The 18,274-nt window shown below is 61.0% G+C and overlaps 1 protein-coding gene across 1 annotated transcript; it reads right to left on the minus strand.

The window, feature by feature from the left end:
• Nucleotides 1–952: 952 nt before the first annotated feature.
• CUNH1orf167 (chromosome unknown C1orf167 homolog) lies at nt 953–17,793 on the minus strand. Its single transcript, XM_058572643.1, is given in 19 exon segments — nt 953–1,247; nt 1,531–1,702; nt 1,705–1,762; nt 1,842–1,995; nt 2,299–2,404; nt 4,369–4,612; nt 6,403–6,520; nt 7,998–8,206; nt 8,857–9,003; nt 9,092–9,335; nt 9,500–9,633; nt 10,957–11,128; nt 11,561–11,748; nt 13,349–13,523; nt 13,941–14,056; nt 14,780–14,919; nt 15,030–15,553; nt 15,623–16,825; nt 17,560–17,793. Coding segments are annotated over 19 exon segments (4,362 nt in total). The 5' UTR covers nt 17,630–17,793; the 3' UTR covers nt 953–1,059.
• Between the last annotated feature and the right edge of the window lie 481 nt (nt 17,794–18,274).

An 18,274-nucleotide genomic window follows, 5' to 3' on the forward strand; every position in this document is an offset into this window, starting at 1 on the left:
CCACGGTCTCCCTGGCTTATTTTTAGGCAAGTGCTTCTCCTGCCAGCTGCCCGCCCTCTGCTCACCCTGGCCCAGAAGCCACACTGGCACTCCTGCCCAGCAGCCAGCCCTGGGGCCACATTCCCTGGGGCAGTGCCTGGCAGGCGCAGATGGGCTGCCCCCTCCATCCTGGGCTTCCAGGCTCAGCAGGGGGATCCCTGCACCCAGGTGCTGGTGTCTGCAGAGCAGCTGAGGGCAGAGGACGGGCTTCCCCTTCCTGCTCAGCCCAGCTGACGGGAATGAGGGGGGACAGCCTTTTAGAAAGGCTGAGCAAGAGAAGCATCGGAGACCGTGGAGGCCTTTATTGTACTTCAGCGCTCCCTGAGCTGTCGACATTCCGGGGGGGGGGGGGGGGGGCACGGCCCCTCCCTGGGAAGGCCAGGCTCTCCTCTGCTTTTTATTCTGTGGGAATGCCTCGCAGCAGGTTGGACCCCTGTTCTGCTCCAAGCCCGCCACACCAGGGAGTGGGCAGCTTCCAGCACGCTCTCAAGGCCCTGGTGCCTGGCCTGTCAGGGGACTCAGGCTGCTGGTGGTGCCCCTCCTTTGGCGTCTGGCCACCAAGCACTGATGCCACTTCTCAAAGGCCTGGAATCAGAGTAGAGGAAGGACTATTTGTCTCAGACTCCTCTGGGGCCTGTGCTATGCCTGCCAGAGTGACACCTGTACTGGCTCTTTCTGTCCCCATCAATGTCCCCTGCATCTGCCTCAGGCAGCCAGCCCATCCTGCCCCAGGCCAAATGCACAGGCTCAGAATAGACTGGACAATGACCTGGAAGCCCTCAGACAGCAGCAAGTGAGGAGGCGGGTGCCCCAGACCCAGACCCGACAGGCTGATAGGAGCAGCCAGAGTGCCACAGGCCAAGCCTCACTGTTCCCAAGTGAATGACCTCAACACAGCTGAGCTTGTGGCCACTAGTCAAATCTCAGGCTCTAGCCTCTGGGCTGTATGTTCTACACTCAACCCCACCCCTCTCCCCTGCAAATGAAGGGGCCCCCGGGCGTGGCAAGCAGGGAAGACCCTCAGCCCAGCCATGACCAGAGCTGGTACTGGTTTGGGGAGGGCTGGTTGGGTGAAGTGAGGTGGCCCTGGCTGGTACCTGGGAGAGGACCCAGCCACCTTCTTGCTGCTGTAGCCTCACAGCTACCTGCAGCTGCAGGACCCGACGCCGCCATATCCTCCAGGCCTGTCCCAGGTGCCACTGCCTGAGCTGTGGGGAGAGGTAACGGGGAAGCCCCGCCCTTCTGCCTCCCGCCAACTCCCATACCCCAGTGAAAGGCATGTGCCAAGGCTGTCATCTTAGGCCTGTTAGTAACTGCAGCTTCCTTGTCCCAAGTCCCATGCTTTCAAACTCTGAGGGTCCAGAGCCCAGCCCTGGGGGGCATTGCTTCTAGGCTTAGCTGAGGGCAGGGTGGGCAGAGAGGTGTGCCCCAGGGCCCAGGAGGAGCCTACAGTGTGAGGTGGGGCCAGGGGAGGGGGGGCCAACCACTCACCAGGGCCTGAGACGGCTGCTGCCCCCTTCGAGCATCTGCCCAGCTCCTCCAAATCACTGCCAGGCGCCTGGCATTCTGGGAAGCTTGGAACCCTCGAAGCCGAGCCTTGAGGCGCCAGCACCGCAGGTACTTCCTCCTTATGACCAGGAGCATCAGCACCTCTCCATGACCATGGAGGAGCGCAGAGCCATGGGACTGGGGCTGCTCTTCCAGGATCCTACAGGAATGAGCACTGGCCAGAGTGCCCAGCTGAGCCGGGGTGCAGGCTGGCCCCTTCTCCCACCCTCGCCCACGTGCACAGCTGTTCATACCCCGGCCTCCTGGGAGGGGCCTTCCCTTGGCTTTGGAGGGCTCTGAGCCCCCCACCTCTCAGTCCCGAAGGCAGCCAGCTAGAAGCCCAGCTGCCTTGTCCAGGCCACTGCAACCAGAACCGGGAGGTGGGGCAGAGGGGATACTCTCTGTCACCTGGAAAAGGAAGTTGGGCAGAGAAGACACTGGCTCAGACTGGTAGGTGCTCCCTCTATGCCACCTGCAAGTGGAGAGTACTGCAGAGGGCCAGGGGGTGCTGAGTGAGCACGGCCCTCCTACCCCATGTCTCCAGGCTCAGGGAAAGAACAGGGGTGAGCCAGGACAAGGGGATTGTTTTCTCAAACTGGCTGAGACATTTGGGAAGAGGAAGTGAGTGGGAAAACACAAAAGGGATTGGCCAAGGAGGTCATTTCCAGGTCCCTGAGGACTGGTGACCACCCAGGGGCAGGGTCTCCTTACTCTGAGCCCAGGTGGTTTCTTTCTGTGTCCTCTCTGCACCGTGGCTGTGCTCCCATGTTGGCCGGGGCAGCACAGGCCCTGTGGCCCATGTCCAGCAGCTGCGGGTCTACAGGAGCAGCCAGAGAGGAAAACCTGAATCCAGGGGGCTTTGAGCTCTTGGGGCAGCTGACCAGGTGGGAGTCCCTGCCCTCAGCATTAGGGCCAGGGCCTCTCGCTTGCATGTTTACAAATGGATCACTCACCTCACGTTCTCTCATAAGCCCCGAGGCCCCTGGAGGAGACAAGTTTCCCAAGAGCAGAGTGGCTGTCAGGACAGGCCGCTGCCTCTCCCTCTGCCCAGCCTCCCACTTGGCCACAGACATCCTAGCAGAGGATGGGCCAGTAATACCTACCTCTTGGTGGGTCCCCATGCCAGGCCCAGCCCCGGGGGTGCCAAGGGGAGCCACTTGTCTGCAGAGGTCCAGCCCGGAGCCCCAGGTGGTACAGCAGACAGACCGGGGGCTCCACAGGACTGCACCACATGAGGTGGCTCACGGCTGCGTGTGTCATGGGGCGAGGGCTGCGCCGGTGTGTACTCCCATGGGGGAGGGGGAGGGGAGGGACTGGGATGGAGCGCCTGGTGCCGAGTCTGCCAGCATTGACTTTGTTCTTTTTTTTTTTTTTTTTTGCTATCAGGGATTGAACCCAGGGGTGCTTAATCACTGATAATCACTGAGCCACATTCCAGCCCTTTATATTCTTTATCTGAGACAGGTTCTCACTAAGTTATTTAGGGCCTCTCTTAGTTGCTGACGCTGGCCTACTTGTGTTCCTCCTGCCTCAGCCTCCTGAAATAATGGGATCACAGGCGTGCGCCACTGCACCTAGCTTCTACTTTGTTCTCTAAGCCCAAGTTTCTCCGTCAGTGATGGGAGGTCTTACCTTGCTGACAGGAAAGCAGTGAAGGTATAAATAATCTGAATAAAAATTTGTCCTGTAACACATCCAGAAATACCCTGAGACGCCAGATCTGCTATTGCTGTAGTCTCATGTGTGCAAACTACCAAAGCCACTCACAATACATTTAAAAATATATATTTTTTGTAGTTATAGATGAACAGAATGCCTTTATTTATTTTTATGCGGTGCTGATAATCGAACCCAGTGCCTCACACATGCTAGGCAAGCGCTCTAGTTGAGCCACAACCCCAGTCCCCTCAATTACATTTTAAAAAGCAAAAAACACGGGTTGGGGTTGTGGCTCAGCGGTAGAGCATTCGCCTAGCACATGCGAGGCCCTGGGTTCGATCCTCAGCACCACATAAAAATAAGTTACTGTGTCCAACTACAACTAAAAAATATTTTTAAAAAGCAAAAAACACTTTAATGTTTTTCTTAGAATCTCTAAAATTGGTCATGTTCTTCCTGGAATTTTGACTCCTGGTGATGGCCAGAGATCTTCAGAAACACCAGTTGACCTACCAGTATATCTGGGCTGTGTCCCTCAAGGACATGTCCCCAGACTGCTATGCAGTGTCACATCTTGTGTTTTGTAGTGGCCCCTGCCCTCCTGCTAGGCCATCAGCCTCTTATCACCATTTGCTGTGTCAGAACTAACAGTTTCTGGTCTGGAGAAAACTGACAGTTCCCTTCGGGTGGTAAAAATTAGGACAGAACTTTTTTTACTGTGTTTTCCAGTTTTTCTGTAATGGGCATATTTATTTTTTCCAATAAAAAAACTTCACAAAAATTACTACTGTCCCCATGTACCTTCTTGATCCTAAGCTGCACATGATACGTAATTTAAGTGTCCGCCTCCCTGACAGACGGAGACCCCAGCAGGTTTAACTCTATAACCAGGTCTGCACTGAGCAGATCCAGAGGTGCTCAGTGAATGTCTGCAGAGGGACCCAGAGTTGCCTGCCATCCTGAGCCTGGAGGGCACCTAGGAACCAGGTAGGAGAGCTGTCCATGAGGGTGTTGGGCCTTTAGAGGAGCATCTAGCCAGCTGTCACCATGGACTGGTGATTCTAAAATCAGTGATCAGAGGGTCACTTCTATACCTCCCACCCTGCCTGCACCCCACCCGACCTGCTTCCAAGGGGCTGGAGTGTCCATCAGCACGAGGCACCCTCTGCTGGCCAGCCTGGGCCAGTGCTCAAGGTCCATCCTCTGGGCCTGGGTCCATGGTTTCAGCCGCACTCTGAGCAGCGCCATCTGCCACTGGGCCCAGTGGGTCCAAAGGAGGCGCCTAAGCCCAGCCTGCTGAAGCTGGGTGATGGCAGCTTGCTGGACGTGGCCCTGGGCCGCTAACTGAGCCCAGGCCTTTAGGACCCTAGAGGAGAAAGAGAGGGGCTATACCAGAGGCCACGGGGCCAGGATTCTAAGGCAGGTGGGGCAGGAGCCCTCCCCAGTGCCCTCTGGGAAGGGCCTCCAGGGAAGGGCCCCAGCCCGTGTCCTCCCCCATGCCTTTTGTGACGAATTGGGTTAAAATGAGTGTGGAGAGGGCCCTGGACAGGGACTAGCTTCCTGTTTATGTGGCAGAGAGGACGGTCCTGTCAGCTCTCCTCTGCTGCATCTGACCCATACTGAGCGCCTGCACTCTGGCCAGGCTGCAGGAACTGTCAGGCACTTCCCCAAGGAAGGTCCCCCTGCTAGAGTGGCAGACCTGTACTTTTGCCCCTGGGCTTGGCCCTGTGGTGGCCAAGATGGCCTCTCCCCATCGTTCTCCTGCACCCCACTCCTGCCCAATATGCCTTGCTGCTGGGAAAAACAAGCCCCCGGCCTGAGCCGGAGTTTGCTGGGGGCTGCCCTCGGGCTGCACCACTCCCAGGCACTCGGCGGGCACTCAGCTTCCAGGCCGTGTGGACCTGTGTACCCACGGGGTCCTGCCCAGAGCCGCCTGGCCTGGGGCCTGGGCCTGTGCTCTCACTTCTATCTGCTGCTGGGCCTCACAGCACCATCCAAGATCACTTGCCATGCCACCAAGGCCTGCTGGGCCTGGGCCCTCTGCTGCCTGTGCCCAGGCTTGCTCCACATGGCTTCTCCAGCAACGGTGCAGGCCTAGGCAACTTGCTGCTCCTGTGCCCAGGCGGCCACTCCGGGCCTCCTGCCAGGTGGCAAATGAGGCCCCACTGCCCTTCTTCTCTGGCTGGACTCTGAGCCCAGGCCACCCCTGCCTCTCACAGGCTCACCCCAGTGCCAGGCCTAGAGGTAACTGCAGAACAGGAGTGGAAAGGGGCCCAGCTGGCTCAGAGTCAAAAGTCACATTTACTTAAAATGACACCTGCTCGTCACCCAAAATGTCACATAGGTTCACATGACTTGGCGTACATAGCCCTGTGCCTTAAAAACATCTTGGCTAACAAACAACAGAGAAAGCACTGCTATCCTTCAGGGACCTCGACGCACATGGACCCCATGTTTGAATCTTGGCCTTGGGGGGCAGATGCCACCCCGGGAGGGGGCTGACCCAGCAGTGTGGGTTCGTGGCCACTGCCAGCTTGCCCTCGCCTGCCCCGGCAGCTGGCAGGAAGGGGAAAGATGATCCCCCACCCAAGGGTCCAAGAGCCAGCCCAGGTTGCTCAGAGGTGAGAGCAGAGACAGCAGTCGCTGAGTGGCCAGCCCACTGGGACCCTGGAGACGACTGCAAATCAGGGCCGAACAGGGGAGGAGACATTGTCCTCGCGGCTTAATTTCAGGGTATCGAGTCCCCCAAAACGTTTCTTTTTACTATTTTTGTGAGGTCTTTTGTTCCATGCCCAGCACCGAAAAGAAAAAAATCATGGTCTCCCTCTCTGGCAATCGTGGGTTTGATCAGGGCTGCGGCTGCCCACCCAGCCCCCCGTATGGTAGACATCTGAGGCATTCATCTTCCATCCAATGGCACCTCTGAAACCTCAGCACCGACCTGGCCCAGTGAACTGCTGGGTGTGTCGGGCCGTGGGGAGCGCAGGGGCTTGCCACACCCCCCAAACACAAAACAAGAGGTTGGTGGTCGCAGCCTCATGTCCGGGGTGCCCTCTTCATTCTCCAGCCTGGGCCACCCGAGCTTCCCAGCCCCCGGCTCGCTCCCTGCTTCCCCTGGGGTAGGATGAGCAGCTTCCCCGCCCCAGGCCCACCCACCTCTGCTTGTGCCTCCTTCGAGCCGCTGCCTGCCACCAGCCCTGGAACATGGTCCTCCGCAGGCCCCGGAGGTGGCCCTGCACCCACCTCTGGTACTTCTCATGCAGGACCTGCTGCCCTGGGACAGAGAGAGGCTGCAGTGCCATTGAGCTCATCCGGCCCCTCCCCGGCCCAGCCCTCTGCCCTCCACCCACATGGGAGCCGAGGCGGCCGCCCAGACTGACTGGGTTAGAGCGCTTCTGCAGCAGCTGACCATCCTCTGGTCACTAGGCCAACCCGACTCAGGGAGCCGTTGAGTGGTTCTGGTCTTAATTCCAGTACTGGGAATGGAACCCGGGGCGGCACCTCACTGAGCACACACTCGGCCACTGAGCTGCACCCCCAGCCCCTGCCTTTCCAAAAAAATTTTTGACAATGTTCAGGCATTGTTAGAATTCAGATTTTAAATCCAGATGTCTAGTTTTTCTTTAAAACCAAGGAGGTCCTGCATCAAACATTGGTCAGCATTCCGGATGGGCAGGAATCGGGCTGGAGAAGCAGCTGTCTCCAGAGACAGATCAGGTGCTTCTCTGCCCATCAGCCTATTCACATAAGTCAGCCCCAAGATCCCTCCTGCTGTCCATGTCCTGTGCAATGCCCCCTCCCACACCTGAAGTGCAGCCTGGACTAACTGACCTGAGGTGCAGGGGTGCTGACCAGGTCATAAATGACCAGCTCCTGGCGGGCACCCTCACTGCCTCTTGGATCACTCACCTGCAGGGTGGGGGCAGCTGCCACTCATGCAGGGACCCTGCTGAGAGGCCCACCTTCAGATGGCACTGCAGCCTCGGTGCCTGGCCAAGCCACCCTGGACCCAGCACATGGACACTGAGATACTAAGTGTCTGTGGCTCATGACTGGTCAACAGGGCGGGGCGCAGCCGGGGTACAGCACTTGCCTGGCACGCCTGAGGCCCTGTGCTCCGTCCCTGCCACTAAACACTTACTAAAAACTAGTTCTGGAGTCATTTGTTACACAGCGGGGATCACAGAGGCTCTAGCAGCCCGATGATGGCTGGGCTCAGACAGGGCACAGGACACAGCCCCTCCCTCCAAGGAGCCAGTCTGTCTTGGGACCACGCCCTTCCTTCCCTGGCCACATCCCGTCCCACCCGCTGCCCTGGCATGTGCAGACAAACCCCCTGCCTCCACTGCTGAGCCACCCACCCACCCCGTTGGGGACCCGCCACCTGGGAGCTCCCACCAGTGACTCTGGGAGGCCAGGCTGGGGTGACAGGAGGAAGATGAAGGTGATCACAGTGTAACTGGGTAGGAACTGGGCTGTGGGCCGAGCTGTGGGGGGGGTCCCTAGGTCCCCACGATCACCCCGTGAGCTGCATGCTGCGTCATACCCCTTTTACAGATGAGTAAGCTGAGGCTCAGAGGCCAAGTGGCTCCGTCAAGGTCCCTCCAGCCAGGGGAGGGAAGGCAGGGCCCCAGCCATGACTCGAGTTCCAACCCCCATCCTGCTCCGCCACCCGGTCTGTCCTGGGTGTGCCCTGCCGCAGGTGTGGAACCCTGGGCCTCACCGATGACCCAAGCCCACGCCCAACTCACTCTGCCAGCGGGAGTGCCAGCAGCGCAGCGCCTCCCGCGCCAGTCCCCGGCCCCGCTCCTGGGCCCGCTGCTCGGCCTCCTGCCACTGCGCCAGCCGCTGCCGCCACAGCCCCAGCGCAGTCCTGCAGCTCCGCTCCCAGGCCCGCTGGGCAGCCAACTCCCTCCGGGCACCTTGGGCTGTGCTCCAGTGGCTCCAGCTGAGGAGGACACTGGGAAGGGGCATGTCCACCCCAGGGACAGTCACTGTTACTGCCACCCTGGGCCAGGAGTCCCCTCTCTCCTCCCTTCAGCAGCAGGGAGGGCTTGGGTGACCCTCCCTGCTTCCATCAAGGGGTGGGTGGGCCGCTGGGGACTGGAGGGGGTCATGCGGCAGGTGATAGCGATAGGAAGGGCCCCACCCTCAGTACCAAGTCCCAAGCTCAGGCAGAATCAAACACAGCTGTGGCCCGAGCGCCCTCCTGTGCCGGGGATGGACACGCCCACTGGAGTGGGCACTGCCACCGCCCCATCTTACGGAGCGTTTCAGCCACTCGCCCAGGTCACGCAGCCCGTGAGGTGCAAGTCTGGGCTATGCCCCGGGCAGACCACTCCTGGGCACTGGGCTATGAATGGATGCATGAATGCGCCTCAGCTGTGACTCCTGAGAGACACGAGGACCCTGCAGAGTGCCCCCCCCCCTCGGGAGGCAGGGCAGGAGGACGGGCGTGGGAGGACCTGAATCAGGGTCCAAGCTGACGGGACATGAGAGAGAGCCCGAGGGAAGGCTGCCGTGAGGCCCAGGACTGCGGGGAGAAGGGCCAGGGAACAGCCAGTCTCCCGGGTGGTGGGCAGCACAGCCCTGACGGGGGAGGGGCCCTACCGCCTCTGCAGGCTGCGCTGGCACCACCTCGCTGCGCCCCGGGACTGCTGGGCCCGTGCCCACCAGAGCAGAAGGCTTTGCCTCTGCCGTCGCCGCCCAGCTGCCCACAGGAAGCTCACCCGGAGAGGCTCCAGGAGGACGGGGGTCCTGGGAGCCTGGGGAGGGACCCAGGCGCTGAGTCCTGGGTGCCTCTCCCCCCACTCCTCCCCCTGCCCATCCCCCACCCTGCCCTCACCTGCTCCAGGGAACCCGGGGGTCACTGCAGCCCAGCCAGGCCTCTCTCGGGCCACTGCCCCATGGCCCCAGGGCCAAAGGGGTCTCGCTGCCGCCTGACAGGGTGCCTTGAGCCCATGCCCTCAAGCGCCACCAGCTCAGGATGTGCCGCAGGGTCCTCTCCCGCAGGCCCTGAGAGAAGGAGCTGCAGAAGAGGTGGCAAGTCAGGGGCCCCGCCTCCTCTCTGGCCAGAGCAGGGTGACGTGCTGCAGGAAGGGGACTCACCGTGGGCAGACACGGGGCTAGAGCCCTGCCCCATCCTCTAACCTGGCCGCACGCTAGGGTCATGAGGGGCTTCAAGAAACAGCAGTGCCCAGTGGGGTGCCCCCCCGACATCCACCTAATGGCCAGGGTTTCCAGACCTTTCCACCTCCCCCCTGGCACTCTGCTTGCATCACCGACTCCCAGGGGAGGGTGGGGATCGTGGCACTGGTCAGGGGTGAGCTAGGCCCCAGGCCCCCCCGCTCCAGAGCCCGCACACGGCCACAGGATGCCTGCCCGCGCCTGGCCACAGAGAGAGGAAAACCAAGGCCGGGGGTCATTTCCCAGCTGCAAGAACAGCAGGCCTGGGACGCACTGCAGGCCACAGGGCAGCACCATGCCGAAGGCCAGACGATGGCCCAATGGATGGCCGTGGGGAGGGAGGTGACATTCTGAGAGTCATGAGGACTGAGTCCCAGGGAGGCACTGAGACAGACTCAGGGAGGCAGGTGCAGCCCAGGAGGAGAGCATGCCCTGCCCGGCTCCGTCCCCAGCACCACACACACCAAAAGTGGATTTTTGAATTGGGGCACTATAATTATACATTTGGGCTTATTTTGACAAAATCATTTGATTTCAATCTCCATCTCCCCTTTCCCCCCCTCCTCCCCCTGCCCCCTTCTCCACTCGGCTAGACTCCCTTTCTATCTTCGGTATACACATAAAAATGGAATTCCCTGTGGTACCTTTTTATATGAATATAACATGATTTTGTCAAATTCATTCCATTTATCTCCTCCCTCCCTCCCTCCCCCACTCCAGTTCCTCTCCCCTGATCTTTTCTGGAGCTTTATGAAACCTGATCCCTCCCCCACCTCTTCCCTTTGTTTTGCTCTAGTTTTTGCAGGAGAGAAAACATTCCACCTTGATTTTGAGTCTGACTTGTTTCACTAGCATGATTTTCCCCATTTCCATTTCATCCCTAGCACCAAAAACAAACAAACAAAAAATCTTAAAAAATTAAATTAAAAAAAGACTGAGGGTCCAAATGGGCCAAGTGTATGGGGGGATGATTGATACCAGGTGTGGCTTTCAAGAACAGATTTTTTTTTTTTTTTGAGATGGAGTCTCTCAAGTTGCCCAGTTCATGATTCTCTTGCCTCAACTTCCTGAATAGTTGGGATCATAGGCAGGTGCCACTGTGCCCAGTTAAACTGGGCATATAGCCCAGGTCCTTGCACAGGCTAGGAGAGAGCTCTTCAGCTGAGCTGCACCCCCAGGCCCGGGAGGGAATTCTTGATCCTGCAGTTCCGGGTTTATCTTCTCTGACATCCCTGTGGGCAGCACGGTCCCTCCTGATCACCTTCCCCTCACTCTCAAATGTCAGTCTGGGACCTGAACCCTGGCACCTGCTGTCCTGGGAAGGCATCTCCACCACCCTGGCAGCTCCCTGCTCAGGGTCACCTGGCCACCTCCCAGGGCCTAGGACCCCCTGTGCCCACCCCTTGATGGGGCCACAGGGAGGAGCCATGTGGCCTGTGGGACACTGCGCTCCTGTGCCCACCCTGTGCTCCCATGCCCACCCTGTGCCCAGGCCAACCTTAGGCCACGCTCCTGGGCACCTACGTAGCCTGCTGGTGCTGACAGAGCCGTGTCCTCCACAGCCGCAGTGCCTGGGTCAGGGTCAGTCTCCGGCAGGCCTCCTGGAGGGAGCCCTGGCCTGGCCCCTGGGGTGGCCCCTGGGCCTGGGCCACTATCTGAAGGCGGCGGGCTGTGGTGGCTCCAGGGCTTGAGCTACCTGAGAGGCAGGGAGCTGGGTGAGCCCCTCCCCGCAGGCCTCCCCCTCTGCCTCAGGGCCCAGGGCCTCTCCCTAGGGGCATGGCCCTCCCACTCCCTTCCAGGGCACCTCCAAGGCCAGGAGCTTCCTGACACCAGGCACCAGTCCCTTCAGGCAGGACGTGGGACAGCCTGGCACTAAGTGAGTTGTGGGAGGAAGTGGGAGAAAGTCCCTCTCACACCAGGTCAGCTCATGTAGGGGACCAGGAATGTGGCCCACGCTGGGGACACCCTCACCCAGAGCACCCCCAGGCCAGCAGGTTGCGCCCCCAGAAGCCCCCACTTCTATCACCTCCCGTCGTAAGAGTTCACACATCCCACTGGGGCCCACAGAGAGGGAGATGGAGTGACAGAGTGGCCAGGGGACCCTTGCTCTTGTCCGTTACTCGCTCACCCGCCTTCTTCAGGCAGAGGGACAGCCGGGTCACCTTGGTGCCCTCTGAGGCTCGGAGTTGCTTCATCTGCACCCACTGTGCCAGGCACACTCTCAGGGTCTCCAGCCTGGGGTCAGCAGGGTGGTTCTGGACCTGGGCTCCTCTTGGTGCCAGCTGTTGCCAGGCCCCTGAGCACCTACAAGAGCCCCTGCCCCACGGAGACACGCCCCTGAGTGTGGGGGGTGGAGGGCCAGCACCTTGGCCCTTCCGAGCTTCCGCTTTCTCATCTATGAAACAGTTCTTGAGTTATCCCAAAAAAAGGGGGGCAGTAGAACACCGTGTCTCTGAATGCCCCTTCCTGTTCCCCAAACACCCAGCCACACTGAGGGAACAGCCAGGGCAGGCCTGGGCTGGGAAGTCCAGACCCAGGGACCAGGCCATCTTGAAGGACGCTGGCTCCTCTGAGGCACCTGGGAGCCAGGCGAGTTCCTTGCTCGTGCACAGGGACAGCTCCCTGGGTGCTGGTCAGACCAGCCAACAGCACGCTCAGGGTGGCCACGTCACTGCCTCTGTGGCCTGAGGTACAAACACCTCCTGGGATAGACGTGGAACTGAAAGGTGTCATTCACTCAGCCACCGCTGGACAGGAGGTGGCCCAGGGAGAGGAGGCGCTGCTCAGGCAAGCAAGGTGGGGCTGGAGGTGCCGTCCCTCGGCCTGTCACCACGGACAGACGGGGCAGCCGCACACCTGCTGTGAGCTCTCCCGGGAACTCGCGGCTCCCGCTATCTCCAGCCCTTTCTTTGGCTCTCTGGCCACCTGCCCATTGTCCCTGACAACTGCTGTGAGGACCGGAGCCTGCCCTGCTCAGCCACGGCACTGTCACCTCTGGGAGCCCAAGTGGCTGCTTCCGCCCGCGCCAGTCAGTCTCTCCCTCCAGTGGCCACTACCTTGCCCTTAGGGTAAAATGTCAATTTCTTCCCGTGGCCGACCTGCCCCACAGGCCTTTCCAACCTCTCCTCCACAACCCCGGGTCCCACCCGCCAAGGCCTTGCGAGACGCTGTTCTTGAGCTTCTGAGCCTCCTGAGCCTCCTGAGCCCCCCGAGCCGCCGCGCCTGGGCGGCTCTGTGCACTCGCTTCCCTTTGCCTGGCCAAGGCCCCACTCTCTCCTTTCCACCTTCACAGCCCTGCTGGACCCTGGTTTAGGTCACTTCCTGTGTTAAAAGTTCTCAGGGAAGTCCCCACGGGGGAATCACAGATTCAAACGACTGCAACAGCGCGACCGTTCCCCAGATCAGAGGCACACAACGTGTGTCGACTTCAAACTGAGCATCGGGAGCCCGGCACCCACCAAGGTTTGTTAGTGATCGGGTCATTGCTCCTGTTTTTACGTGGGGGATGGTATTGCGAGATGCTCCGCAGGCTGGGGGCGGTGGTGGCACCTACAGTCCCAGCTATTCAGGAGGCTGAGGCAGGAGGACTGCTTGAGCCCAGGAGTTCAAGACCAGCCTGGGCAACAGAGCAGATGCTCCCCACCAAAAAGAAACATACAGCTCTGTGATCCTCCTCCTCAACCTGGTGGTGTTCACATACACCTGCGACGGCTCAGTCCCCATCTGCCCACAGCAGCCGGGGTCCTGCTGGGGTGTGGGTGCAGTGGGGCCAGGAGCGCCCTGGCTGGGCTGGCCCATCTCAGGCCTGCTGGTCAGTGGCGGCTGTTTTCATTTTGGAAGCGCTTCCTGTCTCTCAGTGTCAGGAGTTGACTTAGAGGCAAGTGTCCCCACTCCCACCCTCCTCCACGTCCCCTACCTGGGCAGCCAAGCTCTCTGCGGCTGAGAGGTCACTGAGGCACCTGCAGCATTTGGGTGCCAGGCCCGTGGGGGGCTGGCCATCCTCCGAGTCCTCTGTGGGGCCCCAGGTGCCTCCTCCAGGACCGCCCGCTCCTGCCTGGTCCTGTCCTTCAGGTGGTACTGCAGGAGGGAGACTGGGAAGAGGAAGAAGAGAGTGAGCGAGGGAGGATCTGGCCAGGAGGGGCCGCTGACATCCAGACTGCCGCTGTCCGGGCCTTCCCAGCTCTGGGGCCATGAGTAAGTGAGGAACAGCCCTTTGTTCAGGCCTCCAGCCTTGGCCTCCATCAGCATCAGAAACACAAAAAGACAGTTTGTGCCTCACCTGCTGTGTGCCCTCAGACTCATTACTTCACTCTCTGGGCCTCAGTTCTCCAAGAATAAAATGGGCTCAATGAATTCCCCAAGGGAGCTCACAGTGAGGACCAAATGAGACCATCAGAGAAGTTGCCAAAACAAATACTCAGTCAACTCATTTACCCAGGACCCACGGCCTGCAGGCCTGCCTGGTGCACTCTGTCCCCAACACCCCCTTTCCAGGGCCCCCACCTCACCTGCCAGCTGCTGCAAGGCCTGCAGGACCTGGACTCGCCCGTCTCCGTCATCCGCTCTCTGCCCAGGCTGCAGTGGACGAGGCCGGGCTCCCTCCTCCTGCCTCTGCCTCCCTGGACTGAGAAACAGACTGCCCAGTGGAGGGAGGGCACGGGTCCCCACTGTCCCCTCCAGCTGGCGGCAGGGGCTGGGAGCTGGGGGAGCCGAGCACCCGGCCCCAGACAACGCATTTATTCCTGATTACAGAAGCTGTCTGGGAGCGGCGGGTTCTGCTTTTGCTTTCTTCTTCTTTTTAAATATTTTTTAGTTGTTGATGGACCTTTAGTTTATTTATTTATATGCGGTGCCGAGAATTGAACCCAGGCCCTCGCTCATGCTAGGCAAACGCCCCCCCCCTTCCTCTGAGCCCAGCCCAGCCCTTGCTTTATTCTTTCTTTATGGAGAACTTCCCCCTGTGCTGGGCTGGGAGCCAGGGCCTGCCCCGGGCCAGGCAGGCGCTCCACCGGGGCGCTACAGACCCAGCCCTGGGTTCTTTTTAGATCAAGCATGCTTGCTGTCACCACGGGAAATGGCACCAGTAAAGGGACGGAAAGGAGGAAACAGGGAGAAAGAGGGTAAATGTTTTTAAAGTCCTCATGAACAGCACCCGGGGGTCACCCGATCTCGCACCCCGCGGTCCTGCTTCCCAGGCTGCAGGGCCAGAGTGATGCTCCAAGACAGCTTGTGCCCAGGTCTCTGTCCACACCTGCTCCTCCGTCCTCCTCTTGTCGGGAGGAGGAACAGGGGACAGCAAGGCAGGGGCAGGGTGGGGGTGCCAGCCGCCTGGGCCACACGGACCAACCTGGGGGTTCCAGCCGACCTGCACCTCTGGGCAGGGTCCACCACTGCCACTCTTCCCAAGGAAGGGCCGTGACAAGGGGGTCTGGACACATACTGGACATGGGGGTGCCCTTGCTCCTGCCGCAGAGCCAGGCATCTCCACTGGATCAAGAGAGAAGGGACAGGGGGTGTCGGTCATGGCCTTGAACGAACCTCCCCAGGAGACACCAGGACCTCATCACCTCCCCCAGCCCAACTTGGAGACCCCTGACCTCTCGGAAGCTCCGGGCTAGCAGGGCCTTGGTGTGTCGCCCCCAGGCCGCCTCCAGCTGTGCCTCCCGGAGCCACAGGGCCCATCGCAAGGCCCGAAGGCCCTTTCGCAGCAGGCGCCTGCGGCTCAGAGCCACTGCCATGGTCACTGCCCACCGCCTCCAGGCCAAGTGTCTCCAGGCTCTGAAACATCTGGACAGCCGCTGCCAGCTGAGGACAGACCAGGCTGATTGGGGAAGGACCTGGCCCTCCCACCCCCAGGGGCAGCGGCATCTGGGCCCTTCCTGTGTGGCCTTTCCAGCAGTCACAAAGGGGTGGCCCTGGCCACGCAGGACAACCTCCCTCTCGCTGACAGCTGGACAAGAAGTCCCAGCAGGAGAGCTCCGGGGACCAGGGACCAATGACACCCTTTGGCTTCCTGGAAGACATTTCCTCTCCTGTGCCTCTGCCATCACCCAGCCTGCCTCTCCCACCCACCACAGCCATGGCCTCACCGGGCTGCCTGGGGCTCCAGGGTCACACCGTTAAGGGCCTCGCGCTGGGGGAAGCAAGAGGACACAACACTGCGCTCAGGCCGGGGAGCAGGAGGCCCTGCCTGCTGGGAGCCCCACCCTGGCCCAGCCTCCTCCAGCCTCCACCTGCTGGCCGCTCCTCCTCGAAGAGGTGGCATCTGAGGGACAGGAAGCCGTCCTCTCTGCCTCCCTGTCTGCCTGCTCCCGCAGGGGCTGCTCTCCTTCCTGCCCAAGGAGGGCGTCCCCAGCGGCGCTGGAGGAGGCTGAAGAAGTGAGCCTGGCCTCCGAGCTGCCCGTCCCTCCAGTGAGACTGGGGATCCCCATGGCCTCCCAGCCAGGTGGAGGCTCTGGGGGGCACTTGTCTCCTTGTCCTGGGGGCTGCTCGGGAAGGACCTCCTGCTCAGAGTCAAAGAAGTTCCCCGTGAATGTCCCCAGAGCGGTGGTGAACGACTCCGGCTCGCTGAGCGCTCCAGGGTCTATGGGCGCCTGGACCCCCCAAGTCTCTAGGAGGCCGCGGGGGCGTCTCTTCTCATCCTGGGAAGCGTGAACAGGCTGGCTGGGCTGGGGGCGGGCAGGGAACGTCTGGCCACGGCGGGTGCGGGGGCCCCACGGTGCATGGCCAGGGGGCTTCCGGGACACCCTGCACCTGAGGCCAGCGGCCTCTTGCTCCAAGCGCTTCGCGGAGGCCAGCAGCAGGCAGGTGGCAATGGGGGGCGGGGCCCGAGCCTGGCTCCGGGCAGGGACAGCTAAGTCCTCCAGGGTGAGGGGCTCCCCCACCAGCCTGCCAGTCCAGCTCTCCAGGTCACGCCAGGCTCTGGGACCTGGCCGTGGGCATCCATCCAGTGGACTGAAGCCTGTGGCAGGCCTGAAGTTGGGGCAGGGGGCCAGTGTGGCTCCGGGGACCTGCCTCATGCAGAGGGGCAGGTGAGCCCGCGGCCTGTGGCTTTCCCGGAGGGAGCTGCTGCCCGTCCCTCCCACACGCAAGTTCTTCTGCTGAACAGGGGACTCTCGCACCTTCCCTTGGGGCCTCCCAGCCAGTGACCACAAGTTGCTTTGTTGCTGGAAGCCTGAAGTGTCCAGCCAGCAAGTCGTGTCCTTCAAGGGCAGGCCCAGGCGGGGATGAGGACTGGCCAGGTTGCTCTGCACTCGGCAGGGATCCTGGGGCAGTGCCGTCCCTGGAGAGGGTGTGGTAGGTGGCCCTCCCCTTGTGACCTGGCATATGGGCACCGACTGGCCATTTCCATGGCTCAGGCCAATTTCCAGGCCCCTCAGAAATCTTCGTTGCTCTGCAGAGAGGAGAGACAGTCATGGGAGAACTCAGGTGGTCAGTGGTCAGGTGGGCCAGGCCTCAGCTGGGACGGGGCAGGGTCCCAGCTCTGTCTCCTGGGTGGACAGTGGGATCTTAGAGCCAAGAAGTGACGTGGTCTGACATGAAATCTGACTGCATGGAGCATGGACAGGGGAGGGGAGAGAAGGACAGACACACAATAAGGAGGCTGTTGAGAGGTAACGGCGGCAGGGACGGAGGTGGGTACCGGGAAGACTCAGATACACTGGGAGGGTAGCTTAGAAGAGGGGGCAAAGGGAAGAAAATAATGGAGGGTCCCCCCCCTCAATGTTGGGCTCAAGTGGAGACAATGGGTGCCACAGGCTGGGGCCACAGGCAGGGGTCACAGGCTGGGGGAAGGCAGCTGGAGGCCAACTCGGGGGGGATGTGCAGTGGGGTTCGGAGCCCTTCCCCAGTCCCCAAGGGCCCTCTTCAGCGTGCAGAGTGTCCCCACTGTCTCACAGCCCCTGAGCCAGAGCAGGGAGGGCCCCTGCCCACCAACCCTGGCATCTCAGCCAGGGGCACCAGCCAGGCCCACTCCTGGTCCTTCCTGAAATGCCCCTCAGGCCCCAGGCTGGGGAGACTTTGTCAGAGGCCCAGCCGACCCTGGGAAACCCTCCCTCAGGCCTGCTGGGGAAGGGGCTGAGTCTGTCCCTAGAGGGGACCCTGCCCAGGCCCACTGAAGCCTCTTGCCTGGCCTCCTGGGGGTTGCAGGCCCTGGGGGCACATTCTCCTTATAGCTGGTGACAAGTCTTGGCTCCATGGACTGTGGGGACAGCTGTGTCCTCAGTTCACACCACAATGGACGGTCTGGCCTGTTCAATCAGATGGGCTGCGTGGGGGGCTCCGTGGTGGGGCACATGCCTGGCGCGCACAAGGCCCTGGGTTCCCCAGCACCCCAACAAGCACAGACAAATCCCATGAGCTCTGCAGGGACAGGACAAGGTAGCGTGGCCGTGAGTGCCCTGTTCCGCACCTCCACCCTGCAGCAGCTCCCCCTGCCTGGTCATGGCCACTCACTGCTTGAGCCCCGGGTCTCCTCTCCTGCCCTTCAGTCCCCCCCTCTCCCCATAGTTGCCGGGTGTCCTCTGGCCCAGCGCTCCTCACACTGATCACACATCCCCTAGGGACTCTCATTCCAGGCAGCCCCTCAGTGTGACCTGGAGGAGGGACAGCCCCCTCAGCTTCCTGGTGCCTCCTCCAAACCACTCCCCTCCCTCCTCTGAAACCCCCTGGCTCCGAGCTGAGTGGCCAGGGAAGGACGTCAGGGCTCACCCTGAGGCTTAAGAGTTCAGCTCTTGCTCGGTTCATGGTCACCTTCCCAGCACACGCCTGTCAGAATTCTTGGTGAGTCACCATCCACCCAGACTCCCTGACCTTCTCCTCTCCCAACATCCTGTCCTTCACC

Source organism: Marmota monax, unplaced genomic scaffold (genome assembly GCF_021218885.2).
Source record: "Marmota monax isolate L192 unplaced genomic scaffold, Marmota_monax_Labrador192_F-V1.1 WCK01_AAM20220418_F8-fsc00080, whole genome shotgun sequence".
Taxonomy (NCBI): Eukaryota; Metazoa; Chordata; class Mammalia; order Rodentia; family Sciuridae; genus Marmota; species Marmota monax.